Genomic DNA, 11,760 nt, shown 5'->3' with positions numbered 1-11,760 from the left:
TAATGGACAATTTGTTCTTTATTGATTAAAAATTAGAGACATGCAGTAAAATACAAAGTCCAAAAAAGGAAAAAAAGCCTGAATATTTTACATCTTTCATTATAATCTACAATACACCAAAGTTGTGAAGAGGATCCGTTTTCATTAACAGAGTATTGTCCTTAAAAGTAGGAACTAAAAATTACCACCTGCTTCAGGTTCAGATGAGAAATTTGCACAGAAACCAAATTCTTCATGACACTGGGAAACAATTATGAACAGCATTGGCACTTACTGGAACAACATCTGAAAAGACAGTTTTCTAGCACTGTAATAGCCCAAGTAAATATTTTGGATCCCTACCCAAAACATCTGGAGATCTACAGAGCAAAAAACAGTTTCTTCCTTACTTGTTTTCTCCACTAAGGAACTAAGGAGCCTTGGATCAGTGCGAGCTTAAGCTCTCCAAGTCCTGGCTTTGGGAAGGTGGGGAATAACTTAATAAATAGATGTTGCATTGTCCCATTTGAGCAGTTTGAGTCCTATCTTTCTCAGCACCAGTGCACAAATGAACAAGGAGATCCCCACAGCATGCAGGCAGAGGGAAAATACTGTACCAAGAGTACCTTGTCACTGTATGCTAAAGGGTGTCCAGTATATCTCTAGTGACCACAGGGTGACATGAAAACTGAGGTGGCATTTAGCTCTTCCCAAGCCAAGAAGCTCAGGGGGGGGAAGCCACAGGGAGCACTTTGTGTCAGACAACAGGAGAAAGTGCCAGAGGTGCCACATGCACATGGCATGAACACATTTGGCCAAACCCAGCCACCACCAACTCCCTGGTATTGGGCACCTGCTTCCTGGGCTCCTGAGTGTCTGTTCAGCACCCTGGGATGCTCTTGCTCCAAAATTCTCTCTTCTCCCTCTCCTTCACACTCACCACCCATGGGGACACATCCAATATCCACCTAGAGGCTGAAAGCAACAAGGGTGGTATCAAAAGAATATGCACAACTCAGGAAGCTTCCACAGCTGCTCATAATGATCAAAATATAAATACAGATTGTTCATCTGGAGACTTGGAAATGAAAAAAAAAAAAGTCCTAATTGAACCCAGTTATTCTGCTTTAACACTCTGTTTCTGCATTGTTTGTGGCTGATGGAAACCAAACACGTTTCCATCTGTGTGTTAAATTACAGGCTTACAATTTCTGTGTAGAAAACACTCCAGAGCCAATAGCAGTTACAAAGGCCAACTGTGAAACAGCAGGGGAGAGAAAAAAAAGAAAAAAAAAAAGAAAAACCAAAAAATCAACACCATTTATTATTCACATATTGCATTACGAGTGTCTCTTACCAAACGCAGAGTATAATTTATATTATTCATGTAGAAACTCAAACTCAACACCACATAGAAACGAAAGCTGGGGAGGTGTGTGACAGGCTTGCAGTGACATCCTGATCAAACGTCGAGGCTTGGACCGACCCAAGTGATCAGTGCAGGAGGGACCCGGCCCGGCGCTCACCTGCCCGGTACCACCACTCTACTGGTGATTCTTTATTGCTGTAGAACACGACAGGGATGGTTCCAGGGGTACCAGGTTGCAAAGGACTGGGAAAGAGGTCGGGAGGACTCAGGCAGCCAGGCAGAACAGACTGGGGTTCAGGAACAGTTTGAAGTGCATCTTGTCTGACCGCAGAGTGACACAGATCTCTTCTCTTTCCCTCTGACCATGAAGGTTCTGGTGATCATCAGTTTCCAGGCAGCAAAGCCTCAGTGGTCTGCTTCAAGAACCAGACTACATCTAAGATGCAGAATGAAAGACATTTTTGAGGAAGGACTGTCTCGTGGAAATTAAAAAGGTTCAGCCCTCATGCCAGGCCTGGCACTCATGTGGAGAGAACCAAAATAGTTTTTAAAAAAGAAAAAAAAAAAATTAAGGCAGTTTACAAAGGGAAGCTGACTTCTAACACTTCAAAGTGAAGGAACTTGTCAAAAACACAAACACAAGGGAAGGCAGCTCTCCCTCCCATGGGTTAAGACTTTGCTTGCTTTCTCAGGTGCAAGCATTCAAACCAGCAGTTTTAAAAAACACAGCTGAAGGAGAAGCAGATTTCTCAGCACTCCAGGTGACCCAAACAACATGTACATGGGTGTTTCAGATAGAAGGAGAAGCAGGTGAAGAACAAAAAAAGATCTGTTCAGTATTAAAACTTGTGCAAAAATAGCAAGTGAAAAAAAAAAATGAAACCACATGTAAGCAAACATTTAGGCAAGATCATCAGAGCAGTGGAACCCCCTGCTTCGTACTCAGTAGTATTTTTCTTTAAAGTAAGGCAATAATAAAATGAACATGCAGGCAATGATGTGTTGGATCTGCATGTTTGAGATGACAGATACAAAAACATGAGAGTTGTTTACAAAAGGTGTAAACGCCATCGGTAACTTCAGGAAGGTTTGTGATCCTATGAAGGAAAATGTTAAAGCTTCTAGGAAGGGGGCTGTAGTTCAATTCTTTGGCAGTAGTGGTTGTTTTGTTTTGTTGTTTTGTTTTTTAGGCTAACAGAAGCATTACGAATATGCACATGTGGGTTCTCAGTTGGGAAACATCTCCTGGGACCATTGTTTAGCTGATGCTGAGCTGTGCAAATCCTATCAGTTTGCCATCGTCAGGAATATCTGAGCCTTCAACACCAGATGCCTGAAACACAAGGAACAGAGATGCCAATAGCAACACAGGCTCTACCCTCAGATACAGACCATGCTACATCTCACAAACTGTATCAGACATGGCCTGGGGAGGGACCAGTCACAGGACAGCTTTACCCATTTGCTGGTACTACCCTCAAAGTTATAACTGAGAGTTTTGTTTCTTTTTGACTTTTTCTTTGAAGCTAGGAAGGGCTGGGACTGAAGTTTGGCCAATGTCTGCTCTGACTAGGACTACATGTGCTAACTAGGTCAAAAAAAGTGAAAAGTCTTTCTGTAAGGAGTCCAACCCAATGGCACTTACTGCTTCTCTGACAATAAACTGGTAACACCTTTGCTTTGCCACTATAACTACCTCTGAAAGATTTATCTGCAGTTTTCTCCTCCCCTAGCTTACCTTCTTAGTTTTGCCTTGCTTTTGCCCTCTTCTATTATTCCCCCCCCCTCCTTCTCTTTATAGTTCCTCCCCACCCTCCACCCAAAAAGGAGGAGATGGCACTTCTTAGCCCGCTTAACCTGCCTGAACTATTTCTGTCCTTTCCAGACAAGTGTACACTCCAAGCCCAGAAAATGCCCTAAGATTTTTATATTCTGATTAGAGATGTTAAGGGAATCTCTGTGTTAGCGCATCATCTCACACAGCTATTTCACCCAGGTGCTGCTCAGAGGACACAAGCAGGGAGCCTGCATTGCCTTCTTTTAGGCAACCAGCAGGAAACTTTGGGAAAGCTTTGTCTCTTTGCAAGTGACAACTCATTTAATTAGGGAACAGGGATAAATACCAGTTTGAAAGTGACGGATCTGTTTGCTTGGGGCTCTTCCACAATTTTCTGCAAATTAGCTGCAACTGAAATCACATACAGACACAAAGAAAATGGGCAAATATTAGGACAGGCTAGAGAAAAACATCTCAAACTCATTAGACCTCTTGCTATTAACTCAGCAAACTCAGAACTCTTTTTAAATGATAAAAAAGTTTAGGACTCAATTAGACTCAATCTACTTAAATCTAAAGCTTTAAACTGTGAAAAGGCTGTAATTCGTTATTGTGCTGCTTTTTTCTGATGTAATCTTTTCTGGAAGTGGTGGAACCAGTAGCAATAAACTGCCCCACTGCATCTCAACATCTAGGTAATTTTGCACCAGCAGCCTCTCCAGATGTAGAAGGAACAGTTTTACTTGCAGCAGGGGCTTTGCTGACAGTTTAAAAATCTCACCTGCTGCACAGGACACCTTTATTGAGAAAACTGTTGCTAGAGGTTGCTGCCTTCATGCACACTTCCTTCCCCAGCCCTACTTCAAACAAAAAAAAAAACCCTGGCTGGTTCTGGTTCCAGTTCCAGACCTCTCTTGCACAGAACCTGCGAGCAGTACAGGCTTGTGCAGCAATTTGGCAGTGTGCATGTGTCAGATGAGAATGATTTAGCTATTGCACTGATTAGCCCTCTTTATGCATTACAAGGAACATTTGCTTCCTATGTTTCCAGCTAGATCATATTTTTGTAGACTGAAGATTGCCTAAATGAAATGGCACAGAACTGCCACCAGAACCAAGGCCACAGAAAACTCACCTAGCAGCCACTAACGAGGTCATCTTAAACACACCAAAAAAAAAAAACAAACCACCCCAAAAAGACTGAAATGGTTAGAGCAGAAAAGAATATTACCTATTACCAGATCCCTGCCATCAACAAGACCTGCTGAAATGAGTTCTTGAGACACACCATCAGCAGTATCTGTCGGGGAGAAACCCAAAACCAATCACTACTTAACAGAAGTTGTCCAACTGATGAAGGCATCACACAGAAACCTTACAGAGCTTCAACAAACCAAGCAGCAAAATTCCTTTACACAAGACAGGTATCAGGCACAATCAGACAGCTCCAAGCCATGCCATCAAACCCTGCTCTGGAGTCCAAAGAGCTGCACACTTTGGTCACATCCATGACAGTTTTACAAGAAGAGTCTTCTCACCAGCAGTGTCCCAAGAGCTACTGATCAGCCCAGCCCTGAGGCAAGTGCTAGAAACCTCTTTAGGAAGGGACTGTGGACTGATGTTTGTACAGAGTCACCACACACACAACTGCACAACACCAAACACACAAGTTCCCAGTCACCAAAACCACCTTCACACACTGGAGTTTCCCACCAGCTCACCTCTCCCTGGGGTAAATTCAAATCGAATATCATTGAGCTCTTTTTTTGAATTCCTGTGGAAAGAAGAGAATTTTTTATAGAATAGAATTTTTCCTAGAACAGACCATCTCATTGCACTGATGGGTTCCCTCCCCAAAAGTACTGTCACTGAATAATCTCTGAATTGAATTCATTGCACCCTTTCCCCTTAAAGGGCAAAAACCAATTAGTTGAGGGGGGGTATCTGGAAGCATTTGGTCTGCCTCTCAACCTGGAAGAGGTTGAATGGGCTGAAATGCAGGGTGAGTGAGGTGAGTGAGTGAGTGCCAGCTCTCTGGTCTAAGGTCATGTTGTTTCATGATTCAGCAACTCCTGTCTGTCAGCAGAGAGGTCCTTGGAGCACATCTTTCAGAGGAAGGAAGCACTGACTGCAGATGTACACACATTATGCAGCTGTTCAGGAATGACTGACAATGCTCAGCAAGTCCCAGCTCAATGCCCATCAACAACCAAGATGCCCACAGAGATGAGGGGCAGGTTCCTTAAATGACTGAAGTCATGTGTGGTCACAGCAGAATGAGCTTACAGTCCTTCTCCTGGCTATTTCTAGGGACACAAACAAGAACCCATGCACTGAAGAGGGTAAAAGCTCTTCACTCCCAGAACTGGCATTAAGTTGACCAGTGAGATGGTGCAGCACAAAGGCAAAACACCTGGATCCCTGATTCCCTTCAGGGAACACAGCTAATTCCTCCTTTGCACCCCATTAGAGTTTAGGAATATTTATATAAACATCAAAAGCTTTTCCAATCTACACCTCTTGCCAAACTACAGTAGATGAGAAACTTTTTTCTGGGTCCCAGTTTTGGATGAGTGGATGAAATCCAAGCTGACACACAACATCTCACCACCAGCTTTGTCATGAAAAGGCAGGATGGCAGGAGGCACTACAGTGTCCCTTTCCACACAGGTTCACTTAGACAGAACAAGTCAGTTTTCTGTCCTTACCTTAACCTTAGTACAAGGCTGATAGGGACTTTTGTATCTTCCTGTACCGGAGCTGCAGTAGGGGCAGGTGGGGCCTGCAATAAGATTAGATAATTTTAAAGGAGAATAACACTTCCTTTATCTGGTTTATTAACTAGAGATAAACTATAAATACAAATAAAAGTTTAACTCAGCACTGGAACTATGACACGACAGCCCCAAAGACAGACTAATGAAACAGAAGAACTTCACATTTAAATACGAACCCAGGAGGTTCTCTCTGCAATTTTCTCACAAAAAGTAAGAGCTACAGAGCTTTGGGAAATACCAACATTTTCAAAAGAAGTGGTAAATGTAAAACAACCTGTTTGCTTTGCCTAAAACCTTAAGGTATGGGGGTATTCATGACAGCTTCAAGACCTCTTGTGTTTTAATCCCTGCCCCAAACATCTGATTTAAAACCCAGATAGAGTTACAAAGAGTATCTAGGAAATAATTTAACTGGTAGACTAGCATATACTGTGTCACTTTTTTTTTTTCCAAATCAAAGGCTATAAGAGCATTTTGTAGCAATTTTATAGCTGCCCATTTTCACTTCTAAATTATTTTTGAGTACCTACTGGAATGTGTAATCAAAGCATTTTATATGGGTCAGCAGCAACTTTCCAGTACAAAAGATCCAGGAGGTGTCCAATCAACCACCACCAAAAAAAAAAATATTGAACAGAAGAGAGAAAGTTTGGTTATTCTTCTACTGTCCAAGTTATCTTGCACAAGCTGAGGTAGGGATTTTAAATCTGCAGTAACAAGTCATACAGAACACTGGGATGATAATTTAAGCCTAGAATACTTGACCAAGTTCTTCATCTAGATCACCTGCTTTTTCATGAGAGAAAAAAAATAACCCTTTGTTTAATTACTTAGTAAAATACTGATTTTACTCCATTAGTTGGTTCTCTTGCACCAGCAATGGAGCTCAGGGCTTGTTATCATAACCTTGTTTCTGCTGAAGTAGAAAGCTTTACCAGGTCACTGAAAGCAAACAAAGGTTCAGAGAAGCCCAGAGGTCTGCAAAACAGTAACCATGCAGCTATGAGAACTGGAGGAGAGCTACAAAGAACACCACACCGACACAGGGCTGTAAAGAAGAACCTGTTGACCAAAAAGAGCTATAAAAACGAACTCCAGTGACACCAAGAGCTGTAAGGAAGAACACACTGACAAAAACATGAACTTCACCTGAGGACAAGCTATCAACAAATAAGCTATTGAGCACCAGTGGCAAGGAGCAAGATACTCTGCTAGTGAAAAAAATCAGAACCATTCCACTGAGACTAAACACTGCTACTTCATTTTACCAAACCAAGAGTCCTGGCCTTCACTGCTGTTGGTGTTTCAACTGCTGCATAAAATTCAGCAATTAAACACTGGCCCTTTTTCAAAAGATTCAAAGGGGTTTGATTTAAGTATTAAAACTTATTTTTAATGGATCCAAGAACATGTCAGACCCCAATTTCATTATTTTTATTTAATGACTAGTGCACTGTCTCCAACAGTTTTGTAAAAGGGAACATGAGCTGACTGCAGGGAAGCAATATCATATCTTTCTAAGTTCTTTTAAAATTATATAACATTTCTAGGAAGGAGTAAGCCTGAGTTATTTTTCTGACCAACACTGCCAAGTCTCTTCCCCTTGAGTCTGCCAAAGGGTGATGGCAGCTCAGTTCTCTCCAAAACTGACAGCCTCTCCCCACCAACAAATAAGAACAATAGTGTCTCTTACAGAAAAAGGTGCCATCATCCAGCAGGCTGGCAAACTCTGCAGTGCTTTTTACTTCAGCAAACCACAAGACATGTTGCAAGCGGCTCAGTTATGATTTGGGTTGGCCATTTTTCTCTTCTTTACACAAGTCAGAGCTCTTTCCTGACTTTGCTGTGCCTGCCTATCTGACCTAAATTCTACATTTCAGGGTGACACAGCTACATATTAAACACAAACTTGTCAAGCTTTCACATTCTCTGTACTTCTCAAAGGACCACTCTGCCCTTTCTTGAAATGGAGATGTGTGAAAGCACCACAAGATTCAGTTTCCCAAAGATGAAGTTTATCCACATTTTCCTGCTGCAAGGACACTTTTAAACTAGATCTCCTGTCTCTCAAGTCTGGATAACCTGCACTTTCGAGCTTCTTCCTTTCATGTTTCTCTCCACATTTATGCCATAGATGCCAGGGATGCTGAGATGCACAGTCAGAGCCTGTTTACACTGCACCTTAAATACCAGGAACAAACAGCAGCCACTTAAATGAGATTCTGCTTTTTTCTTACCTTTAACCTTGCCCCCTGACAAGAGTCCACACCCTGAAGAGCATAAAAACCACTGCTCCTCCACAGAGTAAGAAAAGAAAACTGCTGAGCCTACAACTATTTCTTTTGCAAACCACCAGGCCAGCTTGTGTCACTTGTGCACAAACAGCAGCACTACTGCAACTCCAGACAAGCAGCTCTCAAGGTTTTGTGTCCTTTTAGCACTTCTTGAACAGAATGGTGAAGTGCAAAGCTGAAAGGTGGTACACGGCAACTCTGGTCTTACCTGGGCTGCTGCTGGGGCTGCTGGAGGAGCCTGACTAGGTGGAGGTACAGCAGGTTGAGGTTGTGCAGGTACCTGTCCTGCAGCCTGAGGTAGTTGAGTAGGTGCCTGTGCTGGAGCATTGAGTGAAGGACCTGTAGGCTCAGTTGATGGGAATAGCTGCAAGCAAAAAGGCAATTTAATAAAAAAGGGAACTCTGAGTTCTCACTCAAGCAACAACTTTCAGAAAAGTGTCTGCCTGCCACCTAAATTGTTAAAAAAAAAAAAAAAAAAAAGAGAACACTGCTTAGGATTAAGCTTAAAGTTAGTCCCTTGCAATTAAAAAAATGCAATTGATTTGAGGTTGAGGTAAAAGAGCTTTAATGACAGTTGAATCTTTTCTCTGTTGCCTAATTGAGAACAGAAACTAATTTTGACACTGTAAGCTTCATGCATTCCTTCAGTGTGCCCTCCAACTAACTGTTAAACTGCTGGAAATATAAATTATCTTGAATATTGAAAACCTGAGCAGCAGACCTCCAAATCTCACTATATACCTTAAGGAATGTAACAAAACGGGGAAATTAATCCCAAAGGGATTCTGGTTTCCAGCTCTGAGTACAGTTCATGTGCAATCATAATGCCAGAACTGCAACCTTCTTAAGGTCTCTCTCTTTATAATCAATCCATGGAAACAGATGAAGGAAGAACAAGACAGTTTAACCCAAGAGAAATTTCTAGTAGACAGATCTGTTTATATCTTTCCACACAGGTAGGGAAAAGACAGACCTAGCACTGTCTCTGCAAGATAAGCATTCTCTGTCACTGCAAGGTAAGATACACAAATATTCCTAATGTGGGAAAAAACAGGAAGTGAAGGGAGATTATAAATTGCCATGGAAGTTTCATTTGCTTTAAAATACTACTACAGATTTATTTCACAGTTCTGAGCATAGGTTCCAAATCAGTAAATTAGCCTATGCAAAGCAGATATTTTAAATTGTGTTCTGTTGGGGTTTTTTTTAATGAGGAAATCAGAACAGTTGTTTTGCTTAGATTGCTCTTGTAGCCAATTCATTATCTTATAACAAACAGACTTTTGCCATAGCAAGTAAAGTTGAAAAGAGAGATACACCAAACTTACCTCAGAAAGACCTCCTAGTGTTACATAGCTAATGATTCCTTTTAGAGAGTGTTTTCAAGCAGAGCTCAGCTAGATACCAGCTTCTACTTCATGCAGTATTGTTTTCAAAGGCTAATGAAAACACATTCCTTGCAAAAACAGCAATAACTAGGAGTCACCATTTTGGGAAGTGATATAATTTGTAATTAAAACTTACCTCGGAATTCTGTACAGGTTCTTTCACTCTAGGAGACTGAAAAACAGAAAAAAACCTGTCATTACCTGGACAAATTGAAACTTATTGATGAGATAGACTTGTCAGAACCATACTGAACATAAGAAATCTACATAATTGCTTTCATATTTTGTATATTAATAAGTACAATAAAAGAGACACCCCACAGTTTGTTGGCAACCTAATCATATCATACAACCCAGAAACAGAATCATGTTTCAGAACCTGCAGTTGGTGTTTACAGTGCCACACAATACCCTAAGCTGCTATCATCACTAACCAATAGCAAAATCCAGTAGTGCTGAAGATCCTTCAGACTGAATCAAATAACTTGTGCATCAGAATGGCAAAATCCATTTTCAGCTACCCAAACCTTGCAGAAGATAAGCCACACAAAGTCTGCCTTGCTAAACTGTGCCAGAACACAACCCCGTAATAAACTTAGGGTTTGCAAACCAACTTGCTTAAACCATACAAGAAAAAAAAAACAAAACAGGCTTACATGTGCTGCATTATAGAATGAAATCTCATGCCTGCTCTCCTTGCCATTGGACTCTGCCCTATGCCATACTCTCCATGAGAGAAAGCAGAAAATTGACAGCTCTACCCAAATTCAGCAGAGATATAAAGAGATCAGTGGAAGAGGGAAAAGCATATTTACAGCAATGTGAGAAGTCTTTGCTTATCAGTAACATAAAGGAAACATACATTAGCTATTCCACAGAGCAGGAAGGAATTGCCAAATATTCCTGGAAAGTCCTGCAATTAAGAGAGCCTGCAGCTTTCACTTCTAACAGGTCTAATTACCCTCTGGAGACAGGTGGGACAGCTTGGTCCATGCTGGGATTAATAAAATAAATGTTCCTTCAACAGTCTAAAAGACAGGTTGTGATTAAGACAGTATAAATGTGACAGAAAAACTGAAGTCTCAACATGCAAATATCGCATCCTGAGCCAGTTTATACACTGACCAATGCAGATCAGAGCCATTTGTAACACAGGACCCTGAGGCTTCTCAGGAGAGAAAGTAAAAGCTTTTATTCTCAGAACAGCAAGTTGCAAAAAACCCTCTGGCCAGGAAAAGAAGAACAGCTCCTTCACAGTGACTGTGTGTGAACAGGATGAGGAAGAAAGTCATGCAGCTGGGAAGGTAAAGGCTGAAATCCATCTCACTCTGTTGATCCTTCACTTGACAGGTAGCAGGCAGGATGTAAAACGTGGTATTGCTCCTAGAGATACAAGCCATGCTCCACATCTGCAGCTCCATTCTTTCAGGCACAAGGCTCACATCCAGAAGCACCTGGATGCCTCAAGGAATCACTCAAAAGGAGCTTGTCTGAAAGATCAGTGTGAAAGACACTGTACAGACAAGAATGGAAAAGCTGGCCCTGCCCTACAGCTAACAACAAACCCAGATAAATGGCCAACAGAAGTAAACTAAGGAAAGACAGAAAGGAAACAGGATAAACATTGTAAGATGTCTACCTGATTAAGGCACAAATGGATGACCTTGGGGATGTGCTAAAATGTATTAGTTCTAACTTTTGCTTGTGTAATCAGAGATGCTGTGAGGAAGCAGTGAAACGTGACCACGCTGCATGCCACTGCATGGATGCATTGAGCAAGGGAAGGTGAATGATTTAAGAGCCCACACAGCACAATTGCTCTAATTTGACTTCAAGGTTTAAAAAACAGAGAGGAAAGAAGTTTGGTAAATCTTTCCATCCAAAAGGTAACATTGAAGCCAGCATGTCAGTTATTACTTATATATTGATGGTTAATCAATAATCATGCTTCAAACCAATACTACTTTTTTCCCTTTCATACTGAAAAGCTGCCTCTAAAAAAAAAAAAATCCTCCATTGTCTCACTTATTCAGTTCCAAAACTATTAAAACACAGTCCACATTAATCTACCTCTTGTAGTGACCAGGGAACAGGCAAAGCCATTACAGTCTGAATACACACTGCTGCCTAATGGGAAAGACTACAATCTGGATATTTAATGTAATCTTAGTTAATC

At 41.4% G+C, this 11,760-nt stretch overlaps 1 protein-coding gene across 1 annotated transcript in view; it reads right to left on the bottom strand.

Moving 5' to 3' along the window:
* The window catches only part of OXSR1 (oxidative stress responsive kinase 1), an 84,798-nt gene continuing 73,038 nt past the window's right edge, over positions 1-11,760 (bottom strand). The window contains exons 12-18 of the mRNA XM_030446080.1: positions 9,721-9,756; positions 8,405-8,560; positions 5,834-5,907; positions 4,847-4,899; positions 4,357-4,425; positions 3,472-3,536; positions 1-2,681 (exon numbers count right to left, since the gene is read on the bottom strand). Coding sequence (XP_030301940.1) covers positions 2,607-2,681; positions 3,472-3,536; positions 4,357-4,425; positions 4,847-4,899; positions 5,834-5,907; positions 8,405-8,560; positions 9,721-9,756 — 528 coding nt within the window. The 3' untranslated portion in view covers positions 1-2,606. The remainder of the gene's footprint in view (positions 2,682-3,471; positions 3,537-4,356; positions 4,426-4,846; positions 4,900-5,833; positions 5,908-8,404; positions 8,561-9,720; positions 9,757-11,760) is intronic.

This window comes from Calypte anna, chromosome 2, assembly GCF_003957555.1.
Source record: "Calypte anna isolate BGI_N300 chromosome 2, bCalAnn1_v1.p, whole genome shotgun sequence".
NCBI classification, from domain to species: domain Eukaryota; kingdom Metazoa; phylum Chordata; class Aves; order Apodiformes; family Trochilidae; genus Calypte; species Calypte anna.
The sequence above is the reverse complement of the archived record's forward strand: the minus strand, read 5'-3'. Positions and strand labels throughout refer to the sequence as shown.